This window comes from Fusarium venenatum (assembly GCF_020744135.1).
Source record: "Fusarium venenatum strain MPI-CAGE-CH-0201 chromosome Unknown EDB82scaffold_4, whole genome shotgun sequence".
NCBI classification, from domain to species: domain Eukaryota; kingdom Fungi; phylum Ascomycota; class Sordariomycetes; order Hypocreales; family Nectriaceae; genus Fusarium; species Fusarium venenatum.
This window is the reverse complement of record NW_027072132.1, coordinates 1852247-1871034: the sequence shown is the minus strand read 5'-3', so window position 1 is coordinate 1871034 and position 18788 is coordinate 1852247. Positions and strand designations below refer to the sequence as shown.

Sequence of the window (18788 nt, the reverse complement as noted above, 5' to 3'; positions counted from 1 at the left end):
ATTCAAGCGCTACTCACGCACGTTTCTCAACGGGAACGAACCCGATTCACCCTATAGATGGTTGGTGGCTATTGTCTCTGGGGATGAGACATGCATAGATCTGATCTATGTTAGACATGTTGGGTATCGTACGCGGTGATCTGTTGACAGATGAATCACAGTCATGTGACTTTATCTTCATGTAGTACCAGAGATGATGGTTTAAGACATCTCAAAAAGTTGTTCCTGCTTGGCCAGGATACCTAGTTAGTTCGCTCATCGTTTCACGTTCAGAGGCCCGATGATATTGCCATTCTCAATTTGTACTGCTATACACAGAGGTTGATCCTGTCTGAACTAGCTGACATGATGTTCCTTGTCTCCATACTGCGCTCTTGGGACGGACGAACCATCCCGGAGCATCGCAGTAGGTTCGCATAAGAATTGACCGAATGCCGTTGTTTAGCGTTAGTCCAGATCCAAATCACGCCCTTCTTCCCTCTTCAAAAAGCAAAAACAAAAACTGCATCTCGTATCCCTCTGGTCCTCAGAGATTGCCGGTTGTGCCGATCTTCTTGCTGAGATCTATGCCGTTACTCTCCTTTGACGCATGATCGTGCAGTGAAGAGGTGAATCGGCAAAGGCATAAATGCCGATAGTTGTTGGTACAAGTTCCGTATAGAATCAATCGATCCAGTATGATAAAGAAAAGAAGAGAAATCTCGCAAAAGGAAATAGCGTCAAGTGTTGATCCTGGTACAATACGAGGGACCAGTGAATACAAACATGCAGTGTGTGTTCAATCTTCTCGTCTGGTTGTGGGCGAGATAATTTTCCAATCGTCAACTTGGGACATGATTCAGAAAAAGTTGCAACAAACTCATACCGGTTAAGATGCTTAACCATGAAGATTCTGTATGTCCAAGGATCGAGTTGGTATGTAAATGAGCCTAGCACATCAGTTAGTCAACGATTGCAGAACAGGACCTCGAGTGGTGAGACTTACTGCGTCGGCTCTGCTCTAGTGAATTTTTTTTTTCTGGTTTTCTTCCTTCCTTTTTTCTTCTCTTCTGTTGAGTTCTTGTTGTTCCCCCATTGTCTGTAGCCTACCAAGGTTTTGAGCGTAAATGAATACTGGCTGATTCAACCCTAGGAAGGGCGCCCATTCACTTAAGGTGACAGCATGATGATAGGGTGAGTTAGTTCTCATGGTCGGAGGCAAGCTCTTCGACACTCGAAAGAGCAGGAGTGGCCATCTGAGTTGTACGTTGGGTCATCATGAGGTGTCCCTGAGGGGTTTGAATGAACTCTTGGAATTCCCCAATACGGTTGCCAAGCTCGATAGCAGCACTTTCGACTCGGCCGATAAGTCTATCCATAGGATTTGAGGAAATTCCACTCGCGATGGCCTCGTTGATCAGATTTGCGGTGGTGCTAGGCAGATTCTAGTTGCTAGCACCGACGCCGATACTCTGCAGGCGGTCGAGGGCGGTTGAGGGCTGAGCAAGTGACTGCTGGTTGTTGTAGCCCAAGTAGTATTGGCTAGAGCCAGTGAGCATAGGAGACACACCCATGGGCAGCGCAGGCATTCCTTCGGGTTGGAGCATGGAGAATGGGGCCGGCAGAAAGAAACAAGTCTGATTGTTATCTATGTCGTTTATTAGCGTTGTTCCTTGTTGTATCATTGGCTATGGGAAAGAACTTGCCGTGGAAAGTGCAGCGAGAGCCGCTGGCGTTGTACCAACAGTTGGTGCAGCTACCGCACATCTCCCCGTCGTAGATAACACACTCTTTCCAAGGTCCGTGACCACCTGAGCAGTTCTTACAAGGTTGTTGAACTTGTACGCCGGTAATGTGAGCGAGGAGAGCTTCAGCGTTGCTACGTCGCGTCATGTTGAGTTTGGTTTTTCGGTTACGTTGTTGAACCGGACGGAGTGACTGTTCATCATACAGTCTCTTGGTGAGAGCGCTTTCGATGTTCAAGGATTTACCAAATAGTCGGAAGGCGGCCTGACCAGCGGTCTCGCCTTGGTAAGTAATGGGCACGAGTTGGTAGGTCCAACCGGGTGGTGCTGGCTGCTGAGGCATGGTAAGAGCCATGTTCTCTAAGGCGGGCACAAGAGCGTTGCCCTCGCCATCAGCAGAGTCATTGACAGATTCGTCAGAGGGTGCGTCTCCGGCAGTTGACTGGTCATCCTCAGAATCATGCGCGGTCTCCTCGTCATCACTTTCGGATTCGTGAACCCGCTCCTCCTTGACGGACTTCTTGTTGTTAGTCTTCTTGGGGGCAGCATCCGAAGACTTCTGGAGACGTCGAGAAGATCGACCTGCGATAGGGTTCTTTCGGGCGCTCACAGAGCGTTCACCCTTGGCCTTGGGCATCTTGGTGATGTTTTCGAAGGAAATGAAAGAAAACAAATGTTATTTTTCCCCCCCCTCCGCTGTAGAGATAGGTATTGAGGTTGATATAATTCAAAGGTTGGCTTACACAAAAGCGTTTAGAAGACAGACGGTATGGAGTGTATTTAGAAGTGAGATGAAAAAGGATGTAGATGAGTGGTTATTGTGATAAGGTTACAGGGAAGAAAAGTGGAAGAGCAAGGGAGAGAACACGAGCTAGGGGGGTGAGTAGGAGGAGAAGGGGAGTGAGGGAGCGCGTTGTAAGAACCGGGAATAACAAACTAGGGTGGCCTACAGCGAACAGAGCGCGTACGAATAACTAATTTGCACGGTGCTGTATCGCGTTTTCACGTGATTTGAAGGCATCATTTTCGCGGTCTGCTATTATGAAATTAAATGATACCGCGTATGCCTAGGTGTTGTACCTTGGGTGGGTTGGTAGTTGGCCGCCTTAATCAATTGTGAGTAGTGGTGGTTCTAATCATCAAAAGAATCATGACATCAAGCTACACTGTAAAAACTCACTACTTCTATGTTTCGCCTTGTTCTGTCTCAGTAAATTGAACTTGTTCAACAAAACATAAAGGCAAAATATGTCTTTTACTCTGGTAGTTGAACTGTATATGTGCACTGTGTTCGAATTCTACCTGTTTCAATTGATACCCAGTCCAAATTGAGTTGTTCTTACGTAGTGAGATGGTGCATGTTCATAACATTTTTACTTTAACAACTTGTATTCAGTCCACAGATGCTCTATGTGCCAGCACCAGCAGCTTTTTCCCAAATACCATCTCCTCGTCCTTCGGTGAGTTCCTTCCACTGCATCGCAAACTCCATCAGCCCACCCTGGCCAGCCATGCTTGCATCGACAACCTCCTTTGGCAGCTTATGGGCCGAATATTGTGGGCTGCTAAAGTTATAAGCAGCAGGGTCATCCTTCTCTATGATGCGAAACTCGGGGCGCATATCAGGGTGATACTCGATCTCTTCGTCAACATCCTCCCCTTCAGTAGCTGTGTCGTCACCACTGACATCCGGACCAGCCTCACTGCTCGATGTGCCATATAGGGGTTTTAGGACATCTATTTCCAAAAGCTCCTGCCATCCGAAAAGGAGACTGTCTGTACGAGTAGCCCATGGGTTGATGTCCATCAGTCTAACCTTTCCCAGTCCATCATTCTCAAAGGAGTTCTCCGGAACGTAAACATCAAAGACGAAGCTGGCATCAGGGAAAGTGAGCCTCAATTTGTCATGGAAAAAATCTTTGATCTTGCGCCATAGTTGTGGCCGAATCTGCTCAAGGAAAGCGTAGTGGTTGAGATCTCTTTGTGTAATTCCGATAAGTGTTCGGTGCTTGACAAAGCAACGAAACTCGAGGGCAACATGAGGAGAGAAAAATGGCCTGAGAACAAGAATGGGTGCATAAGGCCGCGAGGGGGGTGCCGAAGTGCAGTCGTCGAAGGCATGGTCAAGATCATGAGACACAAAGGAAGACGACTTGAGAAGCAGATAGATATCATTGGGTGTCGTGCATTTGAGTGTATTCTGGTGAGGTGAAATCCACTTCGCATCCTTTGGTGATGACCAGTTTAACTTTGGTGCCACTGAGCCACCCAATTCAGCAATCGTCTCCTTGACGAGATTATGTGTCTCTGGGAATCTTTGGTTTGGTGGCAATCTCTCGGGCTCATCATCTTCGTCGTCTGATGATTCTGGATCTTGGGCTTGTGGTCTCGCAGATGTGTTGGATGATGCATGCCACTCTTCCTCTGGTTCGTCTTGATGCTCATCGTCGTCCGCCAAGACAATACCATCTTCATGAAGGTATTCAATGAAAGCTGGGGGTAGAGGAATTATACGAGACTTGAGACAAGAGCTCCTATACTTGGGAAACCAAGAGTCGTAGGAGCAGTTTTGAATATGGTCTTTGGTGACAGGGGGAAAGACGAGTTCAGGCGCATCGCCTTGATTCTCAGCTTCAGTTGATGAAGGAACGTGAGGCATCTTGAACTCAAGAGGCGGTATAGGATTCGAAAACTTTATTTCCGTATCCCTAATATAAACTTAAACGATACTGGTTTCAGGAAAATAAATACCGAGTCGTTCTGATAATAGGTATCCAAGTGTTGACTGACTCACTTACAAATTCCGTCGAAATATTCTATGCCCCTCCAACATGGAGGGGCGACAGTTCTTATCTTATCGGTCGGGAAGGGTAGGCGGTGAGACACCGATACCTCTTGGTATGGCAGAGAAGGGTCCTAACTACATCACTTAGATCCACATGTCGCTGTCGTAAACATAACAAAACTTTGTTGCAATAACATTACCATTCCGTGTCAATCATCTCGTCTATTGGGAAATCTGTTACATCTTATAGAACCGAATCAGTCAGATATGTCTGACAACGTTGGTCTCAACACCCCCCGAGGCAGTGGCACCTCGGGCTATGTCCAGCGCAACCTTGCTCACATTAAGCCCCGGGACTACGGCGCCCCTTATCCCAAGGACCTCGATAGCTTGAGACATAAGCAACGGCAACCAGACAAGGGAATCCTAGAACATGACCGCAAGCGCGAGGTCGAGGTTAAGGTCTTTGATCTCAGAGACAAGCTCGAGGAGGAAGAGTACGTTCCATAATGTTCCCGTAATGCCTCTACTTTTGCTGACAAGCACAGGGTTGATGAAGATGAGATTGACAGACGATGTGATGAGCTTCGTCAGAAATTGCTTGCCGAAATGAACTCAGGGAGACGGGGAGGCCCCAAGAAGTCATTCAAGCAGCACCAGGTTCACGAGATGGCCGATGCCAAGATCAAGGAGAGCGAGCGACTACGGAAAGCATTAAAGATTAGTGCTGACTACGAGGAGGGCGGTCACTGGAAGCGACAAGAAGAGAGACTACGCAGCGCCTTGGAGAAGGAGGACAATGAGGAGGAAGAGAAAGTGAAAGCGAGCCCACCCAGGGACTAATCCAGTCTGAGAGTGTGCAGTTGGCTTTAATTCTTGTCTTTTGGTCACTGTCTTGAGGAGATTTACTATTCACCGGCCGACCCAGATCTACTACTGTGGGAGACTTCGATCTTCGACGGCTGGACGCATGAAGAGAAGCGGATTTTGTTGTATGCATAGTTAAATACTGGAGGATTGCCATTTCGGATTTTGTTTGTTTGCTATTCTGCACATGGCGCAGGGCGTTCGAGACTTTGGGACTGAGTTCGGGTATCCAGATGCCCTTCCGTTTTGGTTTGCTGGTATAGGGTAATTTTACATCAAAGACTGTCTGCCTTACCAACTACTAAATTGCTGAATGAATATAATCCTTGGTGATACAAACGTAATGCTCTTGTTCCTTTACGGTTTTCTTTATACTCAATTGTATCTGGATTCTCCTACGTTTGTAAATAGAGTACGCTTCAAAGTGATGAGGCCTGACGAAACACATCGCTGACAATTACTACAGCCGAGTATTGAACCTACAATTGGTTGATAATTAAAACAGGAAGCTATATATCTATCCTAAATGGAAAGGAGGGGAGAAAAGAAAAATAAGTAAGAATATAGTAGTAACCCTTGCACTAGAATTGCTGAAATGTATCCTATTATACGTATGTGTACAACTCGAGGGATGTGGTGTAAGTTGCGACGTGGCTTACCACAGGCTCGAGCCACAAGGACCCGCTGTAGCTTGAGCTTCCTTGAACCTCACACGTCACTGAAACACCAAAGACAGTCGCAGAGACAGCGCAAATCCAGGAGATCGACCACCGAAGAAATTAACCATGGCGCGACTTTCGCAATCGGCAAGCCCGTCGCTTAACAGAAGCGCAATTGATATTGCTTCAGCAGAGCTTGGAAACCTACTCTCGCGATTACAAAAGACCGTTCTACATACTGATAGCGACCGCGAACGAAGACTACGATCCAGCGAGTTTGAAAGAGCAAGGGTGGCATCTGTAAGAGCGTACATGGCCGTTTCAATGTGAACACGACCTGACATTGGCTACAGAACCTTGAATACGCACGGAGTGCATTATCAAAATTGGAACACGATGCGCTGGCAATTAAAGCTCCAGGTCGACGAGCTGAAGTGCAAGGAGACTTGAATGGGAAACGAGAGCTATTGGAACTGCTCTTAGACCGACTAGAAGACTTGAGACAAGTGAGTGTTGACCTAAAAAGTGGTGGACAATTAGCTGACATCTCGATAGGTGGCTCTTGACGAAGACGACGACGATGCAAGTACCGATGAAGAAGACATTCTCTCAGAGATAATACCTACACCGAGCGACAGTATGATGGACTCTATATCAACAGGACAGCCAACTGAAAGCTCGGGACAAGACGACGATGCAGAATCAGAACCCCCAGAGACAACGGAAATACCAGTCACAGCAGTTCCAGCTTTAACTTTGCCACCAGTGCCCGCCTCAACAGCAGCCCCTGAGACTACCCAACCTGTACAACATACTCAAGAACCTACTCAAACATCACAAACACTCAGACCACGAGGTGCAAATATATCGCCTTCACCTTCCTCACACTCAACCGCACGCGCTGCCCTCTTTGCCAACCGCGGCAAACCCTCCACGCCCCAAACTTCAACAGCAACAGCAGAGGCCTTGCTTGACCGTCAACGTTCTGAACAGGAAGGTCTCTCCGAATCAATCTTGCAGATGGCGGGTGCCCTCAAGTCAAGTTCACAGAGGTTCTCCGATACCCTCGAGGCAGATAAGGACGTGGTAGGCCGTGCGAGTGAGGGTATGGATAAGACGGAGCAGAGTATGGAGGCGGCAAGGGGCCGAATGGGCACGTTGAAGAGGATGACGGAAGGAAAGGGATACTTTGGGAGGCTCAAGTTGTATGCCCTAGTGTACGGTCTTATGCTCGTGTGTTTCCTGGTTGTCTTCTTTATGCCAAAGTTGAGGTTCTAAGGGGGAGTTAAGGTTTGAGACATAATTAGGCCACAATATCATCGTTATTGAAGACGACGTAGTCACAGCCTACCTTACACATAAACTTAAGGGCCACAATACGAAGCTATATCTTATGTATAAACTAATACCACTATCCTGTCACACAACGAGTCCTGGCCATTGGTTATTCGCCCCATCTTCAAGGTGTTGCAAATATGCTCTAGTATTTACTAATTCTAGTAATGCATAGAAGTGAAAAATGCACATCAGTCAGCTAGTCTGTACCATGTCTGAGCTATGATCTTTGTCCCCATGTGAAGCCTAACTCCAAACTCAAAGCCTCATAGCAATAGTTAACATGATCACTGCTTTCTTGATATTCTTAATCTCCCCCGTTACTCTGATTGATCTCATAGAAAAACCGCCTAAATAGTCCTAAGCTAGGCGAGGAAGAAGGCCTGCGAAATCGCCTAGCCTCCCGATGGATTCCTAAGTTAATGGTTCTCGTGATTCGAACTCCAGCGAAATTCCCATCCCGGTATCTTTGTCAATGATCACGAGAGGGTCGCTGGAAGACTCCGAGATACCATTCCCATCGATAGATGGGGCTGGGGTAGCAGGTTTGACTGGAGAGACAGGAGTGTCCTCAGGGTCTGGAGAATTTGAACCAGCCGAGGTACTTTTGGCATCTGCCTCCGTATCATGTGGAGGAGTCTCGAGTCTTCCCTCGACTGGTGTGCTGCAAAGTTCAGTTTCGATGGACTGCGTGTTGATGGTGGGAGTGACATCCTCAGTTGGTGCATTATCTGGCTTGCAAGGCGAGGCCATTGATTTCGTATCATGTTCAGGGCTTCCGGGACCAGTATTCAAGTTCTGCTCCTGCTCTGACTTGGACTCTTGTTCGTTTTCCTGATACTCGTCTTCCGAAACAAGAGTAGAATCAGGTGGCGAAGCCATAACAACGTCTTCGTCTTCAGAGGGTCTTGGGCCCGCATCAAATTCGTTCTCCGATGAGTCTTTCGTGCCCTCAGAATCCTCGACCGGGGGCTGCGGGAGACCTAGAATCTCCGCGTTGATCTCTCGGCAATAATCAAGGTCATGTCGGAGACGCCGTCCGACAGGTCTTCCTTCGGCCTATATACCATTGGTCTTTTGCATTGGAACAGATCCAGGGGGATTGGCATACCGGAGGAGCATACTGAAAGTAGGCGCCTGGCTGCGTATTGGCCAGAGTCACACGATCTTGCCAGTCAATGCCTGTCTTCTTCTTGAAGAAATCCATGAAAAGGTCCATCTCATTCCGCCATAGCCCTTCATAAGTACTAGGGCGGTGATAGGACGGCTGAGTGCTGCCTTTCCGCTTAAGAAACCGGGCTGCGAATAAGTACAAATGTGGCTTTGCATTGGATTCCCACAACTAGGCGGATAGCATTAGTATAGGGGCACAAGCTACGTACGACATGATAGAACTTACGTAGAGGGTATATTTCTGGCCGATCTCGCCAGTCGCTTCATCATTTCGAGTGATGTCAACCTCGTAGACAAAATTGAGACGGTCTCGGTAGAGATGGTAGAAGTATGTGATCTTGTTAGCCTGAATCATAAACAAATAATGAAGAGAGCGCCGTACTTGTGTTGACAAATTTCTTGCCCTGTTGAATACCCTTCTCCCATCGTTCTTTCTCTCGTCTTTTGGCGTTCAGCTTTGCCTGAAGGCTTCTCATGGAGTAGTCTCTCTCTGGCAACCTCTTCTCATTGACCGTGGAGAATTCGAACCAGTCACAGTGGATGATCGGAAAGTTCTTGTGACGTTTCAAGGCCTGTTTGACTGTTGGTTGTAAGTGTATGCAATTGAATCAGGTGAAATAATATACTTCTAGGGATCTTGTCGTCCCATTGCTCTCTGGTACAGAGGAGATGAGTGACAGTCTCGTCGAAATCATCGAGGAAGACGCCTTTGCGTAGAGAAGTCCATCGCTTCATATTGTCGACGGTAAATTGTCCAGGAAGAGGTCCCGCAGCGGCGAAGACCTTTCCTTTAAATATTTGACTCGGCATTGGTGTTGCTTGATTGTCTAGAGATGAAGTTGGTAAAGTAGAAAGAAGTAATGAAGAGTCGATGTAAAACACGTGCTCGTGTAGGTAACAAGAACCTGGCGATAGGTAGATACTGAAGGGATAGAGCAAGGTATAATTGAGCAAGTTGAATCAAGTCTTTAGTGGGAATAAGGGAAGGAAGCCAACCAAGATAAAGGGTCAGGGGAAAGGGGTAGAAGATTAAAATGCTTGGAATCGATCGAATTTGAGATTGAAGCCTGTGAAGAGATGAAGAGATGTTAAAGAGGAAGAGAGGAGAGAGTGAAGAGATAGAAGAAATGTGGATTGGAAAGACGAAAAAGTAGTAAAATAATTGCTGCCTGCGAATTTGACTATTTCTACACAATGAGAGGCAGAGGCAGAGGCAGTGAATAAGAGTTGCAGTGCCGAGCAGCTTTCAAAACCGGCCAACGCCAACGCCAACGCCAACGCCAACAGTACACCTACGGGTTATCCAAATTTTAAGTGAGGTTGCTCCGCACTATCACAATGACTATACGAATAGTTTTTAAATTTTCATTTCAATTGGGACTCCTTAGTACAGAATTCTATTTGTCTTCTATCGAATTTCTTTCGCAGCCTTGATGAATGCCGTGATCTTGTCGAGACTTTGCTTTCCATCCTCCTCTACGCCACTGCTCACGTCAACACCAATCACGCGATCAGCTAGAGGACCCAAAGCCTTGACAGACTCAGCGACATTGTCAGGGTTGAGGCCTCCTGCCAAAAAGACACGGAGTTCAGGATCACTCTCAAGAACAGTTTGAACATTGGCAACGTTAAGAAGCTTTCCAGAACCAGAGCCCGAATCGAGGAGAGGAACTGTGTGGTATCCGCGACGACCAATGCCAACCTGACCTGGCTTGAAGCATCGGACAACTGGTACAGGAATGAGGTTGGCCCACTCAATAGGCTCATCACCATGTAGTTGTACGAGGTCAAGGTTGTATTGCTTTTGTTTCTCAAGAACCTCGTTCAGGGGCTGGTTCTGGAAGATGCCGACAAGCTGAGGTCGGGGGCAGCGGAGTCTCTGAGTTGCAGCCTCGAAAAAGTCCTTGGTTTTGTTGTCTACTGCTGCCACCTGTGTCTCGTACTTTTGAGTGCTGGGGTAAGTGTGCACAGCTTCTGAAATGGCAAGGGCAGTCTTGTGAGAGATGCACCGCTTGGCATTGGGAACAAGACAGATGCCCACAAAGTCTGCTCCTGACTCGGCGGCCCTGCGTGCAGCTTCAGCACTTCGAGTGCCACAGATCTTGACGTATAGAGACGATACGGCATCTGTCTTGGCTGCGGGCTCAGTTCCAGAGCACAGCTGACTGATGAAAACACTGGCGTCGGGCGCCTTCATGATGGCTTCACCGACAAGGACAGCATTAACACCATCCCTCTTGTTCATTAGAACGTCGTCGTGAGTGTTGATGCCGCTAAGGGCGCAGATGATTGTAGATTCTGGTACCATGCTGCGCAGCCGGCCGGTTGTGTTGAGATCCACCTCAAAGCTCTCCAGGTTACGGTTGTTGACGCCGATGACCTTGGCGCCCAACTTGACTGCTGTTGTCATCTCCTCAGCATTTTGAACCTCAACGAGAGGCTCCATTCCCAGCTGGAGAGAGTAGTTGTACAGGCGATGCAGATGTTCGGTGTCGAGCATCTTGACGATGAGGAGAACAGTATCAGCACCAGCCAACCGAGCCTCGAGAATCTGATACTCATCAAAGATGAATTCTTTTCGTAGAATCGCGGGCCGGTTAGGCATACCATCCAAAACTTGTCGAACTGCCCTCAAGTCCTCGATGCTACCCTTGAACCACTCAGGCTCGGTCAGAACAGAAATGACACTCGCACCCGCCAAAGCGTACTTTCGAGCCTGAGCAGGAGCAGATATGTCAAGAGCAAATATGCCCTTTGAAGGAGAACCACGCTTGATCTCAGCCATGAGAGCAACATCGAAGGGAGACTCTCGTAGCCGGCTAACAAGGGGGATCTGGGGAGGGGCGGCATTCAAATCATAAGCGACTTGGAGGTCCTCAAATCGCTGAGAGGGAATCTGCTTCTGAGCATCCACGGCAGCCTTTCGGCTTTCGTAAATTCGCTGCAGGATATTTTTGTTCTGTTTAGACTTGGGCGCTGTCGAGTCGTCGCTGGCAACAGAACCGGATTTTTGGAACTGAGTGTTTTCCTCCCAAGTACCCCCTTGCATGCGGAGGAAGTTTGTGATCATGGCTCGTCCACCTTCGGTCAAAATACTCTCAGGATGGAATTGAACACCCTCAATTGTGTACTTCTTGTGACGCACACCTTGAATGACACCAGGAGAGCCATCAGGCTTGGCAACCCAGGAGGAGACCTCCAAATCCTCAGGCAGAGTAACATGGGTACCGGCAAGAGAATGATACCGAGTGACTGGTACACCCTGGCTCAGACCAGAGAAGACACCCTTGGAGTCATGGGTCAAAGGTGAAGTTTTGCCGTGAAGCCACTCACCAGCGGAGCTGACTTCTCCACCATAGACATTGAAAATGCATTGACTGTAACTAGGTTAGAGGTAGACATTCTGGAGACTTTCAGAGACTTACAGTCCCATGCAGACACCAAATATTGGGACCTTGCCTGCAAAGTGTTTGATGACATCGCGGCTGACTCCAGAGTCAGTCTCGGGATGACCGGGTCCAGGACTAATAATGATTTGAGTGGGTTTCTTGGCAATCAATTCCTCTACAGTAATCTTGTCATTTCGATAGACTGTGACTGTAGCTCCAGCAAGAACAAGGTACTGATAAATGTTCCAAGTGAAGGAGTCGTAGTTGTCAATGACAATAAGGTTGGAAGCGGTTGGGATTGGAGGTGAGGGATCACCTTGGTGAGGAGAGTGATCAATAATATCTGAAGAACCCATTTTTGAACACACACAAGAAGAAAAAGAAAGCTCGTTTGAAGATATTATCTCCTTCTTGTTCGATTGATTCTCGTGAGATCAAACGGTGGTGTTGAGAAAGAGTGACTCACTTGGGTTAATAAACCATCAAACAAAGAAAGTGAAGTCGCCTTTGTACAGCTCACCGGTGCACGGCAATTGAATTCGCACTGATCTATAGGTGCAAAAATAATGTATTTTACAGTGTGCGTCACAGTGCGTTCCACGCCCAACCTTAAGGTGGCCAAGGTCCGATAAGCGGTTGCAGGTGAATTAAGGGCTAAACGCCGGCTAAACCAGCTCTCTAGCTACCAAAAAGTTGACCTTGTTCAGCCAAAGCTCATCGCGACCAGGCGCGTCAACAAGCATCAAACTTCGCATTTACCCTAGTTAAAAGGTAATGCATCGCATGCCACTGTCGCCTTTTTGACGCTCTTTGCAATGGCGCCGGTGGCCGATCGCATATATTTCCCCTCCCTAGAGCAATGCCTGACTGGGGAGAGGGTACTGCTGTAAGTTCTATAATCCCATCACAAAGTATCCATCTTTTGCGGCTATCCCTATGTAAACAAACATGTATTCTAACTGACTACCTACGCAGTTCATGGAAGCTTATAGCAACTGCGCTTTCCGATAGCTCTGGCCAGAGGACTACGAGCTCTGCTGTTATCAATTTTTTGAGCGACGACTATGTTCACCGTCTTCTTGAGGATCCTGCCAGCACCTTCGCACCCGCAGACGAAACTACCAAAAAAGATTTTCAAACAAAAACAGCACCGATAAACGTGCCCGCCAGCTCTGATGGGCGACCCGGTATTGAGTCGATTAAGAAGGATGCCGAATGGCTCAGCAAGAATGCCAAAATCAACCTAGTTGCAGCTCTCCGCATCGTCGTTATCGAACACCAGTCTCGCCCAGCTCGCCATCTTAGTGGTCCACTATCATCGCAGGATGCAAAGAACTTGCAGGAAGCTGCCGGCCTTCACAATGGCCAAGGGTCGGGATTCCTGTCAGACTTGGGCTCAGCATCTGCGTTGGATGCTGAGGAGATATGGGCCGAGTTCGAGAAAACCGAGACGAGACAGCGACGTCTGTTCGATACATACCTTACCGAACGCCGTTTTTTTATGATGTCTGCGGACTACGCCAACTCTATCAAGCTATACGGGAGACTACCTACCTTTGCCAATGTCGATCTCGACCTGGCCAAGACTTATCGACTGACTTTGCCTGCGCGCGACGATGCGGAACTCCTACTGCCTACCTATCTCCAAATTCTGACAGATTCCATGAGCCGCATCGAATCTGGTCTCAAAGCTATCACCGACGAAAAGTGGGCGACGGAGGAGGTTGAAATTGACTGGATACGAACTCTTTTAACTGAAGCTGTTCACGCCCTGTCCGTTGTGTTCCAGATAGTGGATAGTTTTGGAGACGAGTTTGCGCCCTCGAATGCTGTTAATCAGTGGTTCTCGTTGATGGACGTCTACAGATTCTTTGACGCTGTTCAACCGGTATGCTCAACTCGAATGCTTGCATGACTTATGCTAACTTTCAACAGATCCACGAAAGCATTGCTCCATTAATTACGCCCTTGAAGACACTATCAGTCGCCGTGTCTTTGATTTTACTTAAGCCAGCTCGCTCGCTAACCTATCTTTCCGAGAGAGAGGAGGATGCGACTCAAGCCGATACCACCTACGATACATATCTCCTCTCATCCGATGTCCTCGAGCAAGTTCACAAGAGTGTGCTTAATGCAGCAGACGCCGACTCTGAGAATGCTTCGCCTGTCATATTCGCCTGGACATTGCTCCTCCATCGTATGAACGTATCTTATCAAGCCAGAACGGAGAAACGAGACAACTTGCTGCAACAGAATGCGCGAGAGACTTTCGAGGCTGGGGGTGTGATCCGTCCAGTTGCAAGGCGCAACTCGGCAGGGAGCATCTTCTCCATCGAATCCTCAAAATTCGACGGCTTTCTTGAAAATGCGACTGCTTCCAAGGATCTTGTTGTTGTGGAGCAGCTTGCATCGGCGGTCACAGCTCAGGGGCGAGTCTTTGATGCCATATCCAATATGGCATCAAGCCTAGGCCCCTCTGATGAAGGCAGTATGACCCCTTTGCTCAGTTCTCGACTTCGCAACGTGTTTCTGGAACTTCTTAAGGTTTCCTACCCCATTGTCGGTTATCAGTCAGAACCCGTAAGCGCCTTGCTTTCTGTTCTTAGCGCCGGTCGAAACTATTGGGATCTCTCGTCGAAGGAGAATCTTTCCGAGAAGCAGGATATCCTTGCCTCGATGCTCAACGATGACCTCGCATTGGAGTTTTTCTTTCAGCAAGCCCTTGACAGGTACCCTTACGAGTTCATGCCCTTCATTACTCTCTGCCGAACACTTGCGAGCGCTACGAGCCTTCGAGATAGCGAGCGGTCGCAGATGATTCTCAACCTTCTTCGGGTGACACCTACACTAACATTTGTTCTTCCTGACCACTTTCAAGATTATGAACTCGCACAAGAGGATGAGAATACAAACACTTTCTGCCTGCTGCAGGACATCCCTATCATCTCATTATCCCCCTCGTGGCGCGGTAGGCGTGCCGAAGATGATTCGTACAGAATACCCGCTGGCACATATGGCCGCTTCGTTACAGATACAGGCAGAGTCGTCTCAATGGAGTACCCTCACTCAACGATTTCCCTCTTGGGTCGGCGATTGGAAATCAATTTGATGAAGGAGGGCTATCAGTCTGAACTTGGAATGCTCCAACCTGAGGAAACAGCCGAAGTCATCTCTCTGTTTGCGACACTCATTCATATGGAACACTTGAATGCTGCTCAAGAAGATACAAGCGGAGCCCTAGTGCTTTCAGACAACGATATTCTTTCTGAGGCTAAGAAGCACATCGATGCGGGCAGTGGGAGGGATCTGTTGACAGTAGTCTGTGACACAATGGACTATTATATGCAGGTCGACCTTGCAGAGAGTGAGGATGTCGTTGTGACAATTCTTACCTCTTGCATTCAATTCTTGGACGCGGTTCTGCCAATTTACCCCAGCAGAGTTTGGTCCTATATTTCTCGCTGCGAGCTATTGAGTTCCGAGTCAAGAGCTGGCAAGCTCACCAAGGTTGTGGGTAGCCTCGATTTAGTTCAGGAGAGGCTTGACTTTTTGTCATCTTGTCTACGCCTGTTCGGCAATCTGATTGACACTGCCATGACTTCAGCCGTTCAGCGCCGAGCTGGTATTCAGACTGCCGGTAGAAGCAAGTCGGACTTGAACCCTTGGCTTGGTACAGCCGACAAGGTGCTGGCAAAGGTCAGTTATGCGATTGCTCAAGCAGGAGTCGATATTTTTGAGAACACATCCACTTGGAGATTTGCGTCTGATACTTGCCGCTCATCAATTCTTCGAGACGTCGTGCCTATTTTGCATAAAATAATCTCGTACAGCTATAGTCTTGGCGATTCGTCTACCTCGGAGAATCTGACTTCTTGCCTTCGACCAGCCGCCTCCTATGTTATCGACTGCTTTGTTTCGCCCTCGACTGGGTCTCTTCGTTTCCAGCCTCTCTTATCTTCCCTAATTACAGCATTCACAACGGCCGATAGCACACTCTACCCAAGACGTGTAGAGATGATTCACTCACAGTTGAGTGCTGTACTAGAGCTATCGGCTACTCTCTTGCGGGTTGCAAATTATCTTGAGCAATCCTCTAGCATGATCGAAACCTATCTGTTCAAGAGCTCGACCCTGCTCGCACGTCTGTGTGCAGCATCCGACCATTATCGCAGACCTACAATGTGGCTTCTAGAGTCTTTGGTTGTGAATGCTGGCAAGTCTTCAAGCGAGCCTCCTTCGCTACTTGGTTATCTTGGACCTCAAATTTCCAAATCTTTCTTGCAGCTTCTGTCGACTCTTGGAAAGCCATTCGAATTAAGAACCGAAGTCAAGGCAACTTGGAGATTCTTCTCCGCTATCCTGAGAAACAGACAGCAGTGGATGTCTAACTGTCTTCTTACAGGACAAACCCCAAGAGAGGCGATGAAGGACAAGAAGAAGACTGATGTCTCTTCCAACTCAGTGTTCGCCACAGGACTTGCCAAGCTTGGAAAGCTGAAGGATCTTGAAGTGAGCGAAGCACTGGTCATACTCGACTTCGTTGCCTCGGCTCAGAACTTCTGGCCCTGGACCGTTTTCACACTGCAAAAAGACACAGCGTACCTGGATGGTCTCAGAGCATATGTTCGGGAACTTAAGCCATCTAACCTTACCGTGAAGAGTGATCCTGTTCGTGCCGGCTTCGAGGCAAGACTGGCCGCCTACGTTGCTGAGACATTTGCTATGCAACTATACCATTCACGACATCTTGGCAATTCCGATAAGTTGGCAAAGAATCTCGTCAGCGATCTCGACTATTACCTTCGCGACGGAGTCGAGGTTGGGGGCTACAACAAGTCTTTACACAACAATTTTGCAAGGAACTTTTCGAACAAGTACTCTGACTGTCCTGTGGATTATTTCAAACGAACTGCCCTTGAGCCACGAGAATTAGGAAAGAGCTACTACTACGACCTCGAGCGTGCCGATGAGATGCTCCGGTTTGACCCTGGCTGGAAGGCCCGAAAGGATGATGGCTTCAAGGCAGAGATGGAACGCGCAAACATGAACTTATCCCTTGTCGATGCTCAGCTTGTAAGTTGACTCTTCCCATCTCCGGTCACCCTAACTAACTGTATAACTAGGCCCTTTTCCATGCTTGGGAGTTCCTGCTTGTTGAACTCTCTACATGCCTGCCCAAGAACGACACCGTCGAGAAACAAATGTTGCAGGTTGCTCAGCAATGCTTAAATGCAAACCAAGGCATTCCTGGGCCTGAGCATATTTTCCTCAAGTTGGTTGAATCCCGGGCCAACCTCGCTCTTGTGTTGATTCAACGACTTGTCAAATCTTCTGTGCCAGTGAAGGACATCAACCAGCTACTTTCGACTCTTGTTGGTACGATGAACGGAGTTGAAGAGCCTTGGGGATCTGAGTCTATCTCATATTATCGTACCCTGCTGAAAGCCCTCTTCGTCACTCTGCGCGCGTACCACACTATTGGCAAGAAAGAAACCCAAGATGTGTTTGAGGGAACCACAGTGACAGTTACACAAACTGTGTTGAATGTCCTCGACCGCGTTGTTGGCAGAGGTTTCCGCGCATTAGTTAGCCTGGTCCACGATAATGAAACCAGCGTGTCGCCGGAAGACCTTGGACTGTTGACAGCCATCCTCCAAGCATGCCTCAGCCTGCCCAACATGGAGCAATCACAGACCCAGGTTCTCAACATCATGGCTGAGCATCAAGTTCTCCATGCTGTGTCATCCCTCTACTCTTGGGCTGATAGGCTGTCTGACCAAGGCGACCCCATTTATGGCGAGCTGAGTATGTTATTCTTGCTTGAGCTCTCTACTCTACCTTTGATTGCCGAGCAGATGGCCTGTGATGGAATTCTGAGCAACATTCTATCAGCAAATCTGACAAAGTTTATGCTCAAATCCAACATCTCCCCCTACTCGGACTCTCCTGTTGTGCAACGCTGCTACGGTATCTGGGCTAAGGGACTACTTCCTCTGATGTTGAACTTGCTTACAGCTTTGGGCGCTACCATCGCTCCAGAAGTTGCCTACGTGTTGAACCAGTTCCCACACCTATTGGAGGCAAGCGTGGACCGTTTTGAGGCACCAGGGGCAAGCCGTACGCAGTCTCGAGCGTCGCCTCACTACTTGACGCTTGTGGCTATTTCTGAAGTCCATTCTCTGGCTCTCCTCACAAGAGTGCTTGCTGCTCTTCGCGTAAACAACAACCGGGATATTCCGGACGTCGAATGGGATTCAGCAAACCTTCTTGAAAACGTCGAGTTTTGGTTGAGCACAAAGAAGCTGCTAAAGGAACGACTTATGCCTTTGGGACAACGAGAAATGGATTGGCGGGGTATGAAGCCCGTCGCCGGAGCATACGATAGTCTTTTGGAGGAGAAAGCTGTGGCTCAACTGGACGCCATCCGGGATGTGTTGGGCGATGAAGCAGAGAATTGAATTTGATGACAGTTTTTAGAGAAGAAAATAGCGATTATTACCGAGATGTATAGTACCAGTAGTATCTTAGGTCATTGGCGTTGGAAATGGGTCATGTGCATTGCGCAGAGATAAGAGAGTATTATCTGATTATTTCATAATGGATGGCTACAGCTATTGAACTATGCCGATTCACAATACCGTCTTTCTTTTATCACAGTTGTTATGTTTCAGCATGGGGCCATGTTTTAACTATAAAATAGCAACGACCAGCGAGTCTTCCTATCAACTTGATGACTGAAGGAGAAATGGGTCATATTTTCATTTCATGGAGTAGCTAGATCCAAGCCCAACCGTTCATGTCTATACCCCATTATAATGTAGAAGTACAATTTGGCGCTACAGAAAACCTGCGGCGC

General features: G+C 48.1%; 7 protein-coding genes across 7 annotated transcripts; 3 read left to right on the top strand and 4 right to left on the bottom strand.

Annotated features, from left to right (window-relative positions):
- Positions 1-1178: 1178 nt before the first annotated feature.
- On the bottom strand, positions 1179-2361 carry EDB82DRAFT_529159 (uncharacterized protein; the record flags this gene model as incomplete). Its single annotated transcript, XM_025737459.1, has 3 exons — positions 1179-1388; positions 1443-1627; positions 1725-2361. 3 exons carry the CDS (start codon positions 2359-2361, stop codon positions 1179-1181), a joined length of 1032 nt encoding a protein of 343 aa, XP_025592318.1.
- Positions 2362-3041: 680 nt separating this feature from the next.
- Positions 3042-4512, bottom strand: EDB82DRAFT_512625 (D123-domain-containing protein). Its single transcript, XM_025737458.2, has one exon. It carries the CDS (start codon positions 4381-4383, stop codon positions 3133-3135), a length of 1251 nt encoding a protein of 416 aa, XP_025592317.1. The 5' UTR covers positions 4384-4512; the 3' UTR covers positions 3042-3132.
- A 43-nt stretch (positions 4513-4555) lies between these two features.
- On the top strand, positions 4556-5642 carry EDB82DRAFT_561288 (cwf21 domain-containing protein; the record flags this gene model as incomplete). The annotated part of the gene is made up of 3 exons (XM_025737457.2): positions 4556-4622; positions 4760-5006; positions 5058-5642. The coding sequence occupies 3 exons, from the start codon at positions 4556-4558 to the stop codon at positions 5350-5352; spliced, it is 609 nt and encodes a 202-aa protein (XP_025592316.2). The 3' UTR covers positions 5353-5642.
- A 441-nt stretch (positions 5643-6083) lies between these two features.
- EDB82DRAFT_512622 (uncharacterized protein) lies at positions 6084-7456 on the top strand. Its single transcript, XM_025737456.2, has 3 exons — positions 6084-6335; positions 6389-6541; positions 6591-7456. Exons 1-3 carry the CDS (start codon positions 6162-6164, stop codon positions 7311-7313), a joined length of 1050 nt encoding a protein of 349 aa, XP_025592315.1. The 5' UTR covers positions 6084-6161; the 3' UTR covers positions 7314-7456.
- Positions 7457-7513: 57 nt separating this feature from the next.
- Positions 7514-9363, bottom strand: EDB82DRAFT_579119 (uncharacterized protein). The gene is made up of 5 exons (XM_065609991.1): positions 9170-9363; positions 8926-9123; positions 8770-8852; positions 8482-8712; positions 7514-8429 (listed from the first exon to the last, which is right to left on the bottom strand). Exons 1-5 carry the CDS (start codon positions 9351-9353, stop codon positions 7785-7787), a joined length of 1341 nt encoding a protein of 446 aa, XP_065463249.1. The 5' UTR covers positions 9354-9363; the 3' UTR covers positions 7514-7784.
- Positions 9364-9887: 524 nt separating this feature from the next.
- On the bottom strand, positions 9888-12528 carry EDB82DRAFT_298508 (indole-3-glycerol phosphate synthase-domain-containing protein). The gene is made up of 2 exons (XM_025737454.2): positions 11969-12528; positions 9888-11920 (listed from the first exon to the last, which is right to left on the bottom strand). The coding sequence occupies exons 1-2, from the start codon at positions 12286-12288 to the stop codon at positions 9952-9954; spliced, it is 2289 nt and encodes a 762-aa protein (XP_025592313.1). The 5' UTR covers positions 12289-12528; the 3' UTR covers positions 9888-9951.
- Positions 12529-12657: 129 nt separating this feature from the next.
- EDB82DRAFT_298436 (nucleoporin subcomplex protein binding to Pom34-domain-containing protein) lies at positions 12658-18715 on the top strand. The gene is made up of 4 exons (XM_025737452.2): positions 12658-12818; positions 12908-13820; positions 13868-17005; positions 17056-18715. Exons 1-4 carry the CDS (start codon positions 12748-12750, stop codon positions 18388-18390), a joined length of 5457 nt encoding a protein of 1818 aa, XP_025592312.2. The 5' UTR covers positions 12658-12747; the 3' UTR covers positions 18391-18715.
- The last annotated feature ends 73 nt before the right edge of the window (positions 18716-18788 follow it).

Coding starts and splice junctions, on each gene's coding strand:
- EDB82DRAFT_298436 (XM_025737452.2), top strand. CDS start 12,748: ATGGCGCCGGTGGCCGATCGCATATATTTCCCCTCCCTAGAGCAATGC. Junction 13,821..13,867: donor TCTTTGACGCTGTTCAACCG/GTATGCTCAACT, acceptor AACTTTCAACAG/ATCCACGAAAGCATTGCTCC. Junction 17,006..17,055: donor CCCTTGTCGATGCTCAGCTT/GTAAGTTGACTC, acceptor CTGTATAACTAG/GCCCTTTTCCATGCTTGGGA.
- EDB82DRAFT_298508 (XM_025737454.2), bottom strand. CDS start 12,288: ATGGGTTCTTCAGATATTATTGATCACTCTCCTCACCAAGGTGATCCC. Junction 11,921..11,968: donor TTTGGTGTCTGCATGGGACT/GTAAGTCTCTGA, acceptor ACCTAGTTACAG/TCAATGCATTTTCAATGTCT.
- EDB82DRAFT_512622 (XM_025737456.2), top strand. CDS start 6,162: ATGGCGCGACTTTCGCAATCGGCAAGCCCGTCGCTTAACAGAAGCGCA. Junction 6,336..6,388: donor AAAGAGCAAGGGTGGCATCT/GTAAGAGCGTAC, acceptor CATTGGCTACAG/AACCTTGAATACGCACGGAG. Junction 6,542..6,590: donor GACTAGAAGACTTGAGACAA/GTGAGTGTTGAC, acceptor ACATCTCGATAG/GTGGCTCTTGACGAAGACGA.
- EDB82DRAFT_512625 (XM_025737458.2), bottom strand. CDS start 4,383: ATGCCTCACGTTCCTTCATCAACTGAAGCTGAGAATCAAGGCGATGCG.
- EDB82DRAFT_579119 (XM_065609991.1), bottom strand. CDS start 9,353: ATGCCGAGTCAAATATTTAAAGGAAAGGTCTTCGCCGCTGCGGGACCT. Junction 8,853..8,925: donor CAAGAAATTTGTCAACACAA/GTACGGCGCTCT, acceptor ATCTCTACCGAG/ACCGTCTCAATTTTGTCTAC. Junction 8,430..8,481: donor ACTTTCAGTATGCTCCTCCG/GTATGCCAATCC, acceptor AATGGTATATAG/GCCGAAGGAAGACCTGTCGG.